Source organism: Spodoptera frugiperda, chromosome 15 (assembly GCF_023101765.2).
Source record: "Spodoptera frugiperda isolate SF20-4 chromosome 15, AGI-APGP_CSIRO_Sfru_2.0, whole genome shotgun sequence".
Taxonomy (NCBI): domain Eukaryota; kingdom Metazoa; phylum Arthropoda; class Insecta; order Lepidoptera; family Noctuidae; genus Spodoptera; species Spodoptera frugiperda.
In genome coordinates, this window is record NC_064226.1 from 14875407 (window position 1) to 14895000 (window position 19594).

A 19594-nucleotide genomic window follows, 5' to 3' on the forward strand; every position below is an offset into this window, starting at 1 on the left:
GTTGTCTACGCAAAACAAATTCTATCACTCTAGCAACCGCCAGAAAAGGAAAACATCTACAGGAAAACTGACAATCCCTAGAACATATTGAATCCACTAAATTGCTTATTCGCATTTATAAAGTTGACGGGAATGTTCGTGCCTTCCACTCGCGGCTATTAAATTCCAAGATCATAAATCTAAGTTTAGGAAAACATTGACTTGGATAAGGATCCACAAAAATGTTGTTTCAATTACAAGTGATCATAATAACAATATTTCATGGCGCGCTGACAATGCGAGCATAACTCGAGCAAATTGTTAAAAACACAACCGTCAACCGTCAAGCGAATTCCAAGGAGGCATAAATCCTTTTCCGTCGGACTTTTTTAATAAGCATCAAGGTGTGGCGGGCGCGGGGTGGCGGGGGGCGCGCGCTGGCCCAGACGCCCGCCTACGCGCGTCGCTGCGGACGTCTCCACGTCCCGCGCGCCCGTCACAGTTCGCCAGCGGTGGGCCGCGTGCCCGCCGCGCCGCCGCGACCACACTATATGAACACTTTTCGTATTTTCTACCTATTTGTATTTAATATTAAGTTAAAGGTGAGTCAATATTTACGTATTAACTGCATTCTCTTCAGTTCCGTACGTTTGCCGGCGCGTCCCTTACTTTCGTTGCTTGGTTACTTCATTTTGTGTGATATTCGTGGTGTTGTTTTAGAATTTTTAATGTATGGGACATGGTTTAGTAAATATTACTAATTTGATTCTAAATATGTTTAGGTTAATATTGGTTTTGCTTTAATTAAATAATACATGTAACGCAAGCAGGCCGCGTATTATTTGTGTCGGTTTGCCATCTGCTGCCAATAAAATTAGCATTAGAATTAATTTTGTGAACATTATCATTAAATTGTTGTCAGGAAATGTTCTAATTTAATTAATTACGTGGAAATTAAAGCATGTTCTTTAAAAATTACGAGTGGCCAGCTTAAGTATCTCTTAATTAATTTATATCAATTAGCGCGGTCTTAAAAGCTCAAATCTTTGAGTGAAAATTATGGGCCTTTTGTGGGGTTGGGGAATTGTTGAAATTTGTCAAAACTGAATAAATAAATTTAATTAAAAAGTGATTGATTTAGATAATATTTTAGTATTTTGGTATTTTGCCGCTTGACGGATGCGGCGCGTTACACCGACGGGTATTTGTATTTTCCGCCGCTTTACGTTTAAGTTATTTGTAAGTGACTATATAACATCACACATTTATGTGTTTTTAGAGGTTGGCAGAGGTTACATTACAAATACATTATTACCTATACGTAATATTTTTTACGTATATTATTTTAATGTAAATACAAGAGAGATTGAAGCTCTTTTATTTGTTTTAAGTTTATTACATGGCGGATATTATTTAAAATATAACAGATAGATAATATTGTTAAAATAAACCCAAGAAAAAATCAAGAAAAATATAAGTAGTATTTGAAATATTAAAAATTAATAAATCCTTTGATGACAAAATTCAATTAATTTTATTTAATTGTTTTGTTATCAGAAAAAACTAATACCAAGACGAGGTCGTAGGTTCCTCCATAGGTATTGAATACGTATTTTATTTCCATCTGTGAAAACTCAATTTTTTTTTAACATATTATATTAGATGTGTTGGGACTTGGGTACAACTGTAGCAACAAGATAATTCTACAGATTTAAAAAATAAACTTTATTTAAACTCAATTGCACTGATAACTGCACGGTTGAAGCAGTGGTTGGGCGCAACGGGTAGCGTGTTCCATTCCCGCACGGAACTACTCTTTGTGTGATCCACAAATTGTTGTTTCGGGTCTGGGTGTCATGTGTATGTGAATTTGTATGTTTGTAAACGTACCTACAATACAGGAGAAAATCCTAGTGTTGGGCAACGTTTTATAAAAACTAAACAATAAAACACACAAAATTAGACATCTCGACAACACAATAAATATTGGAAAGTTTACTTCATTATTCAAAAAAATATACATATTATGTAAATAGTAATAATGAAAATACTTGCTTCACAAATCGTACTACATAGCATTACGGACATTGTTAAGGAAAATGGCCCATTTCGCCCCCTTTCCCTTGTCACTATTAAAATCAATGTTCGACATGAACCTTTCAACAAAAATAAAGAGTTACATTCAGGGACTAACCGTGTATTTTGATTCATTTTTCAATATCTACTTGGTATTATATTTTACTAGCTTCTGCCAGTGGTTTCGACCGCGTTTACATTTAATAAAAAGTATCCTAACACCTACCTACACCTCATACCCTGTCTGTATACCTTAAAATTAGTTTAGTAATTTTAACGTGACTGACGGACAAACACTTAAACATCCAAACCAACTTTCACATTTATAATTTTAGTGAGATAATGAAGTCGAGGAAAAAATCTGTACTCTACACATTAAAAGTCTCACTCTTCCAAATATATCTACACTGTATTTTTATTTAAAATACACGATATTTAAATTTCATTACATAATAAATCCTACAATAAAGGTGCGCGAATCCCCTTTAGATTGATTAAAACACCCATAACAAAACCGAACTATTTATTATTACTCTATTTTCGATCGGTTTATCTGAAAGTCATTAAGGAGGTCTACGTTCAGCTGTGGACGCCATGTGGCTGAAATGATTATGACGATGATCATGAACACCAAGCATACAAATTCTTCAAACCAGGTTATTCATAGCGTGACAAATAGTTTTTTTTTTGTAATTTCACACTAAATCACACAATTTTATCGTAAAATATAAAATATGCAATCACATAACTTTCTTAACATTACAAAATCTATTCGAACTACAAAACCATACAACAATATCAATACCACACAAATAATATTACATCAAAACCCATTCATCAGTTTCGGAGCGCGCACAACAAAGACAAACAAACAATAATTTGACCCAAACACATTGAAGTCGACTGCAGTACAATAGTGTTGTAAGGTTGTATTCAGAGCCGACAATAGGTGGCTATAGGTACACTTGTATTGAGCCAGTTGCGGCTCCAAATGAGAGGTTTAATTAATACGGTACTTGCCGAGCTAGTAACTTGTCACTGTACTATAAAGTACTAGTTTAACTGTGTTAGTATGGGCTTATAGCGGTTGGGGAACTTGTGATCTTTTGGGGAAGTGGTGCTTAAGGAAATTTTTATCTGTTAGTTTATTATGATGATTTTCTGGGAAGCTTCTTTTACTGCTATTAGTTTTTTTTTGGGAATGTCTTGTCTTCTATTGTCAGGTAAAAAGTTAATAGCAGATCTAATTTCGCTTTTGTACTATGTGTTAAGCAATAGCCTTTTATTACTCACAATTTACTTAAAGAAAAGTGCTGTTAATTAATATGTAGAGTTTATTCAGTATTTATACTGCATTTGTAATTTCTAAGCAACCGAAACAATATTGATAATTCACACATTCCGTAGATAATAAGTCAAAGCAAAGTATTGTGTAATCGTATTGTTTGTTATTACATGAACAATACACAAAGCATCGATACAGCTCGGTCTCATCAAATATCGCTGGCGGCCATTTTACAAACCAATTTAATATCATGACCCGACCCGGCACCGACCCGGGTCCGTAGCCTAATGCCACTGCCATGTGGACCTTTAATGACAACTAAGAGGACTTATGCTTATTTTTTGGTAAGAGAACAATAATATGTATAAAATAATATTTATCAAAACATTTGAATGTGACTGTCAATTGTTTAGTTTTCTTCATGGAAGACCTACCTGGATTCTAGAGCCTTTGAGTCCAGCAGTGGTATCATCACTAAGGGCACCCTGTTACAATATTTAATATATAAATAACAAAAGAAACTTTAATATCATTCTACTCAAAACATCGTGTGGAAATTTTGACAGACTGTACAATAGGGATGATGACGGGGTATGAAAATAAAAAATCAGTTAGGTACCGTAATGAAAAAGTATTAGACAGGTATTTTTTATTTTGTCATATAAGATAACAATACTTAGATAAAACGAATCAAGATTTAGGAGCGGGAGCAAATACGTAATTTCTACATATATAACGTACCTGTAAGTGACGTCATGCGATATTTCAAAGCAATATATCATCGAAAGTATTTGATCCTGTAAGAAAATAAAAAAATACGCGTCTAATGTTTTAAAATATTCTACATGACGGACATTAAAAGACAAAAAATAGTCATCTACCAAATTGACTCCGATTGTAACATCCCCCAAGAGTTTGCAATAGTAAACTACACATGGGAGTCACTGGATACATATCTCTTCTTACTAGATTTAGAAGTCATTGGGAGAAGATTATGTTTAGAACTGAAGGTCTTACACTGTTATGAGATAATGATGAAAGTCAGTTAACTGTAATCCTATTTTTTCCAACCAAAGTTGAAGACTCGTGAACCACAGTTTCTCTTTAAGGGACACGTATTAAGTTAGATGTGCAGTGAACTACAACTTCTGAACAACATATTAGTTAACTTTACTTATACTTTACAGCTGGACACTGGATTTATTAAGTCTTCAACAGTAATTGTAGTGTAGAACTTTATGATTATTCTTGAGAAAATTTAAAGATTAATATATTGTTGCAATAAGAACGATATTCAAAAATCTTTTATACATGAAATATGGAAGGTTTAGGTACACATACCAGAATGCAAGCATAATTATTATTACGTTATGCCTAATTATGTTACGTTATGCAAGTTATGCCTAACTATTTCATCAAAAATGTTTGTACAAATTGAAATTAAATAATTACAAATTTTAATCACATTAATCTGTTCTACGTTCATCGCTTATGAATTTTGACACATTTTTAATATAAATCTGTTTGAAAATTGCAAATTAGTGAGGAGTTTGTCAAAAATGAAGGACAATTTAATTAATTAATATTGCGACAGAGTGCTAAGTACAAGCATCTCAACATGTACGAAGTTTGAAGTTCACGAGAGCATTTATCTTCGACTCATCTCACACGGAGCCATGATACGTATGTGTTACAATTACTTATACATGTATTGTGTGATAGTAGTGTAGGTGTTAATCGTATTCATAAATTAATTATTTGCTAATAATTTCAGCACAAAATTATGTAGACCTCACAAATATTCCGTACCCTTAATATGAGATTGCTTTAAAGTAATCGAAACGAGAGCGCGTTCGGCGCTCTGATTGGCCGGCTCGAATAAAGCAACCAATTAGAGCGCTGAACGCATATTTATACCTATTAGCAAGCAATTGTTAGGTAGTTGATCGACTGACGACTGGCCTATTTAAGAATGCTGTCTCATTCCTGAGAGTATCTACATGCCGTGACGGCTGGTCGGTCGACTCATGACATTCAGGCTTATATTTTTAAAACTAATTCTTGTATACTTTTCTTTTTTTTAAAGGTTGGTTTAGCAATCTTTGAAATCGATCCAAGTAACATTTCGCTTTGTTAACATTAAGGTCGGGGAAGTATATCAGCAAGCGAAAACATGTCACAAAAGACATAACACAATGGCCACAGCATTCCCAAAAAACAAATTCTTCGGGATTCGGGATCTTCCCCCTTCGTCTCACGTCACTAATCGCTCACACTCCTGATCCCTTTTCTTGCATCTCTTTCTTTTACACACAATTGAGGGAGTAGACGATACTCGAGTCGAGCCCCGACCCCCGAACATCTTATTTGGGTCAAGTTCAGCCAGCATCTGTGCCGTTTAGTGCTAACTTTCACAATAAATATCGACTTCTTAAGAATTATTAAGTAGACATGGCGACTAGAGTCATTGCTGCGTGCTACATCCATACTAAGGTGTAATGTTACGTAAAGAACTATGAATTCAAAGCAGAAATTGATAGGCAATAATAAATCGATATCTTCATTTATTTAAACAAAGATATTATGATCAAACGCCGATAGTAATCCAAAAGCTGTTGTTTTTCTTGTAAACCAACAATGTTTATTGGCTGTATAAACCAAAACTTGTCTATTATCGAGCTCGACAATTTCGCTATAATCATATTTTCCAAGACAGAACTGACAGCTTGTTATCTCTTGATTTCATAATTTTATCGGAACAAATTGTTTCACCAATTTGTGTTGTCAAATCTTTCGAAATATTGTAACAGATGGTGTTCGGGATTACTGAACCGATATCCTTTCCTTGAACTTGTAGTAGTCGGTATTTTGGCATAGAATCACGCTTTATAATCGTCTTAATTGATGTGTTGTTCTCTCAAGCTTCTTATGTTTGACAATATATATGTATGTAACAACAGAAGAGAGACTACATACAAGTAATTATTAGTAAAATTACAAACATCACTTATTTAATTACTTTTTATTCCTTAATACATAACCACGAATAGGAAAGAAATTCAAAAGAGTCTACGTTAACAAAATCTATTGACAGTCTCAAGTTGGTGTCCATTTTTTGTAGTGAAGAGATATAGCAGGTCGTTACCCGTGTAGCGACACCAGCGACACCTACCGGTCACTGAGGTATCCACGTGAAAAATGAGAGGGTTCTCACTTAATGTGGCCCATTCACTTGTTTTTTTGGCTCTCCACAAAAAGCAATAAAAGTTTGTTCGAGCAGAAATCTCAATTTGCCCAAAGTTTAAAGATGCTCCCAGTTTATCATCGCGCTAACGTTATAATTGGTTTATCGTGACTCGTGATTTCAAAGATAAAAAATATCTAATTTTTTCTTCGAATTTGATTTAAAGTTCGGTTTGTCAAAAGACCAATTTTTTTTGTGATTTCTGAACTGGTGACCTACGAACCAAAATTATATAAGAGGCTGCTACATAATAATCGAGTTGATTTAGTATATTCAGTAAACCTATTATGTACAACGGAAACTTGGATATCAAAATTATACAAATGTTGCTCTAACAAGAATGAGAGATAACTCTCGCTGCAGTTTTTAAGTTCAAAACTTGATTAAAAACCTTTTATGGACAATTGCAAACCTGTACGTTTTGTTAACTTAGTTGTCAATTAATTGGTATTAAACCGTGCTAACATAATAATAATAAATAAATCAGCGAAGCAAAGAAAAAAAGTACCGAACGAAGCGCTTTACACTCAAAGTACAGTCAATGGTAAAAATTTATGTACGTATTCATTGTCGGGCCGTATATCAAAGTTTCCAGCACCTGTATTGTTTACGATACCGCTTATAAATTTATTTTATTGCTCTCGATATCAATTTTCAATGCAAACTGTACTTTTTTTACCTGCTGCTATTTGTCGATTTATTTTAATATTCTCAATTTGTTTGGGTTATTTGCCATTTTGTTATTAAACGATTATATTTGGGAATATGCTTGTCATTTCCAAATTAACTTGGATTAACTCGAGTCGTGATTTGTTTCAACGTAGTGTATATTACTTCTAAATACAATAAATGTTGAGTTGCATATTTATTTAATACTTAATAGGCACGTGAACATTGAGGGTGCTTTTTCACCATATATGGAAAGATGTGTGCTATGGATGTGCGCTATAGATGGTCGCGAGTATTGTAGCTATGTGCAGAGCAGAACCTACAGCAGTTACTTTGCGGCGGCGCATCTTCACAGCACATCTTACTCGGACTGCTACTTAGTTTAATATCAGTTTCATAGTGTCACAGCTTAACTATTATATACTGGCAGCATAGCTACATAGCACATCTCTAGTGAAAAAGCATACTATGGCGTTTTTTGTAACTTAGAACAAAAAACAAACGTGCATTAAGATATTACATGTAATCGGAAAATATTTCCAACACAATATATCTACGTACCGTCCGTAGATATGTTGTCTAACCAACGAACAGTTATTACATAAGCCAGTTACCGACCGATTAGCTAGAAACGTTATCTATCGTGTTTCCACGCCAATTATGCTATTTGCTTATCTGTACAGACTCACTGGCGTAATACAAGTAAACAGATACTCGAATTAAAGCCACATTCTATCGGCTTACGTAGTATTGTAGTCACATTAGGATATAATATTGCGTAGAAGGATAGTTCGTAGAATATTTATCTACATTCTAGGTATATTAATAGCAAACTAACATGATATTACATGGCTAAGACAATTAGTTCGTCTGGTACATATTTTAGTTACTACAATCTTCCTTAGCTAGTTTTTGTAATAACTATCGTGAGACATATTAATTTAATTAAAAATCACGGTTAGTAGCCTACTCAGAGTAGGCTGCGCGATCATGAAGAGATCATGAAAAGAGTCCCTCGATTCGTGACTCGAAACTAGAAGAGCTTTTCTCTAATAATTTACGTGAGTAAACCGTGTTTTTAGTAAACTTAGCTAGTCCCTTTGTTCCATGTTGAAACATTAATTACATGTGATAACTTAGTAGATTATAAATGTATCTATCGACATCTTTCTACGTATGTTACTGAAACAAACCCATTTTAAACATTGTAACAACGTAATCAAATCCCAATCACTTCCTAACAAAGAGTAAATAAAACGGCAACGCGCCGCGAGTACGGTACCGGTGTATGAGCGGAGTATTCTTCGAGTAGAACAAATGACTGCGGCGGCGGCAGCGGGGTGCGCGGTGCGTGTAGCGGTCGCATTGGTCGGCAAGGATTGCAGTCCGCAGAGTCAGGCCGTGTTGAGGGAACTTTATGTATGTCCTATACATTCATAAAATTAAATCTTTTATTAGTTGTGCAAGTTTTGATATCAACCTATACTACCTGCCACCTACCTAGATCATTTTTTTGGGAATAGCCCCATTTAAGATTTTGTCCTGTGTCGTGGGTGCGTTAGAACTATACAAGTTCATGACGACAAGACGCTCTGACCCGAAATAACAATTTGTGGATCATACAAAGAGCGGGAATGGTACCCGCTACACGTTACGCGGCAGCACGTGCAGTCAGATAGTTTTGTACATGTGTATTTTTGAGCTAGATAATGTTAATTCATATATAAAGAAACATTAACAAAATTAAATCATGTAAACCAAAGAGGACGTGCGCGAGAATCAAAAATAAAACGTACGTCTATAAGAGAAATAATGGTAACTGCCTATATAGAAACAATTTTAACTGATTAAAATCAATTCATGTTTTTCTGCAAGTCTATTACAAAATCCGTTCTTATCCACTAAAAAATTAAACCGTCGTCGCAACTATTAACTTTGGATTATTTCTCCCATTTCACCCAACATCCAACCTCACTCTACCTTAATAGTCTGTAGTGTAGTAGAACTTAAAGAACCTTAAAAATGGCTCCTTTATTAGTTTCGATATTCTGATCACGCCCGCCGCCGCGCGCCGCACCTCGAGCCGAGCCGCTCCCGAGCCGCATGACTGCTAACATAAATTACTTTCCATTACCAAATGCTCCAAATGATATTTCATCTAAACATGTTATCTTAAAAGTATATATTAGTATGGGTCCAGCATATATAGCGGCGAGCGAAGGGATCATCACAAACGGGTCGCATGAGTACGGTATAATGGTTTAGTTGAAATAAATGCTTTGACTTTGACTATGAGAAAGTCCTTTGATCAACAGTAGATTAAGTTTTAATTTATCATCATCGGATCATATAATATACGTATATTACTACCTAAACATAGACAATAGACATACCGCCTTAATCAGAGTCATCTAATGGTTACTTAACCCTGCAATTGTTTTTGAAACAAATGGTTACTAAGTATTGTTTAAGTAATCATTAAATGTCTTTGAGTACAGACAATAATTGGACAAAACATACAATCCTCCATTATATGAGCCGCCTCTACCTAGCTTTTACCACAAAGCCATGATAGTAATATACAAAACGTTCCCGAATCCCGATGAAATTAATCAAAATATCTACACACGTACATTGTAATATAGTTAATAGGTATATCGTGGATTAAGTAGGATCGTCGTGTCGTGAAGGTATCACAGTTACAATGCCGTAATGAGCATAAGCCGATTAACGTCGATTGTGGGTAGAGGGCGCGATGTTTTTTGTGTCCTACTCTCTGTCTACAACAATAAGGTTCATGTCAAAGTCAATCGTAGATGGAGCTAGTGTCGTTTAAAAGGTGATAGATTGTAGAACTATTCATATTGTAATGATATTATTTTATTATTGATATTTGTTAGTCTATACCGGTTTCAGAAATTTTGGCTTTGTGATGTAAGTTAACTAAGATTAATATTGATCCACCTTATCAGAGTTCCAATAGGTTTCCAAAGAGAATCAATCGGTTCGTCACAGTCATTGTAATGATTTTGTCCAACATGGAATTGTCCAACATTTGCTGAAAATATGAGACTTGAAGATAATATTATAAACCGCACCACTAAAAACCAAATCGATGATATTGGCATCTCATTACTAAGAACTGTCTTAATAATTAACACTGGTTAATCAATATCTCTTTCAGGTTTTTAATGAAAGGATAATTAACGATACATCCCACTGATTTGTAAGGTCGACTTAATTAATACCAAGAGGATTTTATTCAACTCAACTCGACAGTCGCCATAATCCATTCAAAGTGAATTAACATTTATTTATTTTTTTGACTGTGCAACATTTAAGTACATGTAAATAAATATCTTGTAATAAAGAAAGGAGCATACAAATACTTTTAAAAGAAAAACAAACTATTTTTGAGATTATCATCATCAGCCTGTTTTCGTCCACTGCTGGACATAGGCTTCTCCAATGGCACGCCACTGAGCTCGATCTTCAGCTCTACGCATCCAACCACTACCAGCCACCTTGCGGATATTTTATTTAAGATATCAACCTTAAATAGTAGGTACCTAATGATCAAATAATTACAAGATTTGGAATACAAAGAGTTTTGATTGTTTCTACGCAAGATGCAAGCAACCATCGTGCCATCGTCAATTGACGAAAGCGTGCCTATGACGTGCGGTTACGTGGACAATGAGCCTTTCTCCACAAAAACAATTCCAAATGACTACAACAGGAAGGTGATGTGTCTAAAAATACTTGCTTTATCGGAAACAAGTATTTATGGAACAAAAATACCTGGTTAGGGCTAAGGACGCATGAAGCGGTTTTTGACTGCGCCACTGTACCGGCGCGGTCACCTTGTACTGCCAGGTGCGGGTCGCGGTCCCGTAGCCGCGGCGGGTAGCACCCGCACGCCCTGCGATCGGTTGTTGGGCGTCTATCTTGTGATAGTTAACCGCAAAATTTTTAAGCAATAGGTAATCACAACCGCAACGGCTGTGTAACCGAACAAAACTCCGGTCAACTCAACTCAAACTCCAGTTTGAAACGCAGCGGGCGCGGGTGGAAACCGCTTCGTGAGTTCTTAGCCTAACAGTTCTATTTTTGTGAGAGTACACACATGCCTGTATGTACTGGGAGTACCTTCTTAGCAGAGTAGCAAGGAGAACCCTTCGTAGGGGCTTCCAAATTAATGTTTAATTAAGAAAGGGCCCGTCTTGTTCGCGTTTTAATTACATTTAATTAAACATGTGACGTGCGGATTATTTTCAGTCGGCTCTAACTGTGCTCCCTACGTTTTCTAATGGATCGGATCATGCAACTTGTTATATACGATATGGGACAAGCTTTATGAGATATACCATAGTTTTTATTTGAATTTTTCTTAGGATAGAAGTATCGTAGAAAGGATGAAGAGTAGTTATAATAGTAGACTCAAAAAGTAAGGTATAAAACAAAACAACGTTGTTCACTAAACGTGAAACAAAATTTCCATTTACACTTTGTACGAGCAATGAACGGAATAACAACATCGCTCAAACGAAAAAGGTAATAACAAAAATATTATTGGCATTTAAAGAATCCGTCGGATTCCATCGGGCTGGCTATGAAACACGTCGGCCAGGAAATGAATCTCGCGCCGCCGCGCAAACATGATACGTTTTGCTTTACACCCTGAATATTTCATGTATTTTTAGGGCATTTTTATTGTAAACATTCACGAATTTATTTGTTTTTGTTAGAAATGAAATTGTGATCTAATATTTAGGTAAAATTTTAGGTAAAAGTAGTCTTAAGATATCAGTTATATAATCATAGAACACAAATATGTCTGAATAATCTCACACCTTTACCACATAGTAGGCACGTTTATCGTTCCTGAATTCCAACATAAACAAACTTTTCCAACCATTTCATTACACCACCGTGTGCCTAATGACATTTGACAGGGGTTATTGACGGCAGTGAGGTTACAAAGGACCGTCCCGGGTCACTTCTGTACATCCAAGTAATATTACATTGTAAGTGTGATTTCCTAACGATAATTATGTTTTATGATGGCAAAACTCGACGGTGACGGCGACAGTAGCACCTGCTTCGAGTCTACATTCATTATAATTTGACTTCATTATGATATCGTCACAATGATCTATTGTCAACGTTATGTATTGCTCATAAGATGATTGCAGGAAATGGATGAGAAAATTAGGTAACCAATGTCTGCTTTCAGAGAAAATATATGTTTAATTGTTAGGTTTATGTGTAACGTCTCTCAGTTACATTATGTTTGTGTGTGTAATGTACCTAATACTTCACAGCCATTATAAGACTTATAGACTAGTACTCATAGATGCCACAGACTTGTATAATGAGCTAGGTCGCCAGCGAGCGGTGAAACTCTTTGAGTAAGTCTCTTTGACTAGTTTTTTTACCCGACTGCCAAGGAAGGGTTATGTTTTTCGCGCGTATCTTGTATGTATGAGCCTAATATTCTTTATTACCTCATTTCTTCGAAACGGCTTGATGGATTTCAAAAATCAGGGTATCGTTGGATTCGTCTTAATTACCCAAGTGTTCTTAAACAATGTGACGTAAAACAAAAACCAAATGGCGGCCGTGAGGCGCCCAAGATAGGTCATCTCAAAAAATTTTTTTTGTTTGCTACAATATGCGTATCAAATTAAACCGCTCATCGTGAGGATTCCAAAATGGTATATTTTTGACATATAGAAAAAAATACTATGTGCAATTATGTTCTTTATTATCCAAACTAAGTACTCTTATAGGTACACGCGACGAATTGACTAGCGCTGTCTGAACTTAAGTGAAAAGTGATAATAAAAGTACGTCTTAACTAAATTATTTACAATGAATTTATTTATAAATAAAGGACTAGCGACCCGCCCTCGCTTTGCTGAACGTTAAATAAGGAATCTATCTACATAGTCAACCTATAGCCCATGCGACGCGTCAACTGTAAAGACCGTTTTTTGTCTAAAACTAGTAGAAATTTTGAAACAGTGTAAAGAACAAATTTTATCTTCATTTAATGTAGAAAATTAATAGACTATTTAAAAGGATTTGATTAATACTATTACGGACAAAAACCCCTCACAATAAAAGATCCAAAAAAAATAATTAAATAGTCCACACGACGAAAATTCTTTTAAAGAATTAGACCGTTTACGAAAGGAGATGGACAAAAATGTTTGGGACCTGTGCCCCAGAATGTACAGAGATGAAATATATGTCGTTCAATAGGGCACATCTTCAATAATTAAGAATCGTAAGTTACATATAGCTATGCAGTCGTGGAATAAAGTTATAAAGAATTGAAACTCTTGATTTTTTCAATCAGTTTTCATCATGATTTTACAATGTTGTGTGATAGTTGTCCGAATATTAGGTATATTATTACCTAATATTATATTTATTATAATTAGTGGAGCATTTTCATGGGGCTACGACACCATAAAATAATAATACGAAGCAAACGAATACAGTGAACATAATATAAACAACGAGTACTTCAAGTGCATAAAATGTCATGTCAGTTTTGACGTTTGACGGATTCATTGAGTGTTGTTAGTAATTATTAATTCAAGTAAAACCTTTATGTAAATAAATTATTAAAATATGATATTGTCTGTGTACTTTCAGTTTTGATCTAAAAAATCATTAAAAGAAGGTTTGTTTAATGGATTACTTATCGTCAAAAACATATTTAAATAAATATTTTGTTATTAATATTTTAATTGCTGTATGCGTTTAGTTATATTTTCCTCTAAGCATTGATATTATTAAATGGCAACATTGAATATGCTTTTTAAAGTGAAATTGAACGGATAAAATCGCTTAAAATTCTTTTATTTTTGTACTTTATTCAGAGACTGCTATGAAATATTATTAGATATTATCAATTATTTATTTATTTTAATTTAATTAATTGTAATACTTTTAATTATGTACAGCTTGGGGCAAAATTTGTCCATCTCCTTTGTAAATATTAAATTTTACTGCCCTTAATCCTTCTTCTTTTTCTAATTCCTTTACTCTCTTTGTGTTACGCAATCAATCTAAAATAACTGGATCGACGTGTGTTATTTTTTTATTATCTTGGTATTGGAAGTAGTTCTCTCGTGTCGCGGGTGAAATCTTGAGAAACACATAGCCGTATTATAACTAACTAAAAAGTGTTAAATAAAAATAAATAAATTGAAAAACCCGACTGCATAAAAAACACTAAATAAAAACTGAAAAGTATAAAACAAGCTTAGTCTAAAAGTGTAGATAGCAATGCTATTACCACAAAATTAAATAATTTCATAAACAATACTTTGTAAAAATAATAATTTATGCGAAACATTATCTGAGTGTAACAGTCGGGACCCATTAAATAAACTAGACTAAAATCATTCAATATGGGTCCCGACTGTTGCACTCAATTATGTTTCGCATAAGATTATTATTTTTTGTGTATTGATTATGAAATTATTTAATTTTGTGGTAATAGCATTGCTATCTACACTTTTAGACTAAGCTTGTTTTTTACTTTTCAGTTTTTATTTAAAGTGATTTTTATGCAGTCGGGTTTTTTAATTTTTTAAATTTATTTATTTTTTTCAAGAGTATTATGTTAGTTCTCTTTCAACCTAATTATTAATCTTAAATAAATACACAAATATAAACAAGCAATCCCTAAAAATATGGTATTCAATCTATCCAACCCTCAAACAAGCGATATTTTGTTTCAAAAACTTTGTAAAAAGAAAATTAAAAGCGGAAACTTTATCTTTGTAAGTAGGCAGAACAAGTAATTTCCTTGACCCAGGCCTGTCATTGCGTTTATTAAAGCGCGCTGATTGATATCTGTCAGTTTTGCCGCGTTTTTTGCTTTACTGAGATTACTAATTAATTTGCCAAAATAAGGGTTCTACTTATTTGTATCATGTTTCGACGAAATAGATAATTACTGTCGAATAGCAAAGTAAATAAGCGATTAGCTGGATTGTATAGATTTCTTGTGGTATCTAATTAAAATATTTGTTGTTTGTTTGTCGTTTAGGTAATCGCAACTCAAGCGGTGCGTTCAGTAAGTTCAGTAAGTTCAGTGCGGAGATCGACGTGAGTGGCGGCAGCGGGACAGATAGATGAGAACGGAACACACGGGCCCGCGCACACAACATGGCGTCTTTCAAAGGTACGATTGTTTAAGTTCTTTTTAATAAAACATTTATGTAAATGGAATGTATTATCGTGGTGGCACGGAGGTTTAAAAGGGCGTCTTATAAGCGGCTTCTCTTGTATCAGGGTTCGAAACACTACTACTAAGATTATTTAGACACCAGTGACTAACGGTGAAGGGAAACATCGTGAGGAAATCTGGACTTCTAATACAAAATTACACAATTATACGTTTGAAATAGCCTTTGGTCCGGAATGGCTCCTTATACGCTGTTGGTGATGATGATGAAATGGAATACAGTGGAAAACGATTTAGATATGCAAGCAGTTAGGTACTCTAACTACGCGAGTAAAATTACTTGCAAGTACTCGTTGGTATTGTGTTTGTTTGGTACAATCAACAATGCTTAGAGAAGTACTTTTAATTATGGCTTTCCTGCACCAAAATCGAGACGTAACGGAAAATATATCTTGAAAGAGCTAATGACAATATATTTATTTTGGTGGTAAAAAGAAAAAGATCTAGTCTGGGTATTAAAAATAAAATAGATAGACCCTAGACCTATAATTTCATTAGCCAGTTCAATAAGCCCGGTTATATTTTAGTAGATAAAGAATTCTATCTCGAGTACCAACTAATATTATGAACAAGTACGACAAAATGTCTAAGCTCTTAATTTGGCTAAATCAAGTTAAGTTTCAAAAATAATTCCTACATAACTCAAGTACTATACAATTTAATAAAATGTACTATATAAAATGTATTACTTATCGAATAGAGATGTACCTATAAATTAAAAATAACACACCACCAACAAATAACCACCAAAATACATTTAGTACAATCGTAAATTGCGAAAATGTAAATATAATATTAAAAAAAACTGAACTGCAAGTGTTTAACCCTGGGTATCGTGAGGCTTAAGCTGGAGGTTGAATTAAGTAAAAGGAGGTAAGTAGTGGTTACCAAACTCTTTAACTCCATACAATAGATCTTGAAATCTGTTCTATTAGATTTGATGAAACCTGCTATCTGTTACCTGATACCAACATAACAATAGATTCTCAGGATACTTATAGTACTGCCTGATAATCTTAACACCGCGATTAGGAAAACAGACTCATATAAAAAGCGCCATCTATTAACCAAAAGAACTGTTTTATGTGATTCGCAGGTTTTTGCAAATTAATTACTATGCGGTTAAACAGCAAGGTTGGTGTAGTGGCTAGACTATGCACAGTGTTTCGCGGCGGGTTCATACTCGCACGAGAAACGTCTAGTTTAATACAATATTTTAAAAAATAATTGACGTACGATTACGTAACAATATTAATCACAAGTTGTACGGAGCTGGTGTCTCAGTCGCCATGGGCACGAGGTCACTGTCTCTCGGTCCATCGCCTAGCAACCGCACAGGGGAGGACTCATTCGTCACTTGTATCGGTAGTCTCATGTTCTAATAAAATATGCTTTGTTATTTGATTGTGTCACAGTTTAACAAAGATTTTACTTTTAGTCCGTTCCACTTGATATTATTAAGGATTGCCCGCGACTTCGTTCGCGTGGAATAGTGACTTCCGGCAAATTTTTGGTTTTAACCACATAGTTCCCGATCTCGCGGATCTCTTCAAAAATGAGATGTGGAAGATATTCCAGGGAACTCTTCAAAAATCAACATAATGAGCTCTGCGTTTGAATTTAATAGATGTATACTCACTTAGGGCATTGAAAAAATAATTTAAAAACGGACTTAAACTAACTTAAAACTAAAGAAAGCTACGAATTACGAATTTATAACACTTAAAAAAGAAACTATATTACAACCTATCCTCTATGCTATAATAACCAAGCTTAAACTAAATAATTTAAAAGAAACGACTTAAATCTAATCTAATTAATTTATAAATTAGACTTACAATTTTATTAAAAAAACTAACTACAGTAACTACTAATAATCGATATCAAACTAAACCTACGTTAAATAGTTTAACCAAAAAACCAGGAAAACCCAACAAATAAACTTATTAATTGACAAATACAACGAAACCAATTTAGAATATACGAAACAGCAGGACCACTACAGACAAATAATCATACGACTGATAATACACTTTTTCTACGATAGTACCGAAGCGCTCGGCCGATACCCAACCAAATGAATGTAACGAAACCATAGCGCGATCTATTTCGATCCCAACGCCATCTATCGAGGATAAAGACAACTTGGATTATTTATTTATACTCCGTTCGGGCATTTTCTTTGTACTAAAAGTTTAATTATATTGATATTATTTTTTTCATACCTTTTTACTATTTATTTACTTTTTTTCGATGAATTAAAACAATAACATGAACCGAAGTCGTGTAACGATCGACATAGAATTATTTATAAATAATTTATTTCTTATTTTTATTTTGTGATTTTTGAAATAAAAATATATCTATGTCCTTTCTAAGGTTCTAAACTATATCTGTACCAAATTTCAACCAAATCCGTCAAATAGTTGCGGAGATTAATGGTATAAGCATAGAATGTTCGACGTGATTCTTTAATTTGACATAACTTTTTTATTTATGAACCGATTGACATGAAACAAACACTAAATGTAAATTTAAGCATCCCACAATATATTCGTGAAAACCGCATCCAACTCGGATCAGCCGTTTCTGAGATTAGCGCGCACAGACGAACAGACAAACAGACAAACAGACAAACAGACAAACAGACAAAAAAAAGTTAATTACATTTTTGGGTTCGACATCGACATAACAATAACCCCTGCTATTTTTTTTATTTTTATTTTCAATGTACAGACAGCACTTTTCTACGATTTTATTATATGTATAGATAATTCGAATTTTGTAATGAGGCTTCTGGTTCGATTATCTCGTCGATTAACTGGGTATAAACGCGACAACCAAACCATGGGTTTGATTGCCAGTTAAACCAGATGATACTAGATTTTTCAGTTATTCGAATAGTCCCAGTAAGAGCAAGACGTCTATAATCCTATCCAGATGAAAAAAGATTTTCTATTTTAGCTGATGTAGCACTTTGCTAACTTAAAAATTTTCATCAGAGCCTCATTAAAATAAATGATAAAAAGCAAATATCTACGGCATTACATTTCAATTTGTAATTGCATTCAATCATCGAAACAAAAGAAATTAATTAATTACATTAATTCAATTTGCACTTGGCAAAAATATTACCATTCTGAATAGTTTCAAGTTATATTTGACAGCTATTATTCAGGACCGGTCATTAACCTCACTTGCAAATCACGAATTGAATTAAATTAAACTCGTCTCAGTTATTTAATATGTAAGACTCATTTTCAAATGTAAGATTGTCTTAAATTACTAATTGTGATTGACTGTTAAAAAGATATTTTAATTAATAGATCACCTAATTAGTTAAGCCGGTGGTTCTAAAACATTTGCTAGTAAATATTAATTTGTCAGTGTTTAAATAAACTCTTAATTAGTCCAATACAAATTAAAAGGATTAGAAAATAACAATTTACGTTCTTCAATTAATTGGAGGTACTTTTTTCAATTGTTTGTAAGATGAAACTTGGAGTCGTTCACGGGACATAAATAAAGAAAGAAAGTAGTAGACTTCTTTCTACCTATGTTTAAAAAGTCTGACACTCACTCTCGCCTCACTCAGAACGGGAGGTTTCGAATTTGATGATTAATCTAAAAGTCTATGTTTAAAGTTCTGGTCTAAAATGTAACTACATGTTTGTTTGCGCTACAAAAGTATCGCCACTATATCTGCCACAAGACGTCCACTGCCAAACATAAAAATGTCATAAATATGAGAGCATTCAAACAGTTCAACGAACAATACAACTCACACTTCACTTGTAACTTGACAAAATTAATTACTTCAACCGGTCGCAACTTTTCACTCAATTACGTTTCTTCGTGTTACAATTTCTTAGTAAAGAACCGACAAACGTATTAAGAACATAGATATTGGGAGTACAATTTCTTAGCAAATAACTAAAAATAATTATTTATGTAATGGAAAACTTTTCAGTAACTTACTACTTTGGAGTATAGACTTTTCATTAAATGCAAAAGTGAGATTTATAATTTCAAAAATCACGGTGTACTCACATAAATTAATGGAGGCAATCTC

The 19594-nt window shown here is 34.0% G+C and overlaps 1 protein-coding gene across 2 annotated transcripts in view; it reads left to right on the forward strand.

Moving 5' to 3' along the window:
* The first annotated feature begins 437 nt into the window (after positions 1-437).
* Positions 438-19594, forward strand: part of LOC118271476 (atrial natriuretic peptide-converting enzyme) — a 73693-nt gene continuing 54536 nt past the window's right edge. For both annotated transcript variants that reach the window (XM_035587578.2, XM_035587584.2), the window contains exons 1-2: positions 438-581; positions 15325-15459. In XM_035587578.2, coding sequence (XP_035443471.1) covers positions 15444-15459 — 16 coding nt within the window. In that variant the 5' untranslated portion in view covers positions 438-581; positions 15325-15443. The remainder of the gene's footprint in view (positions 582-15324; positions 15460-19594) is intronic.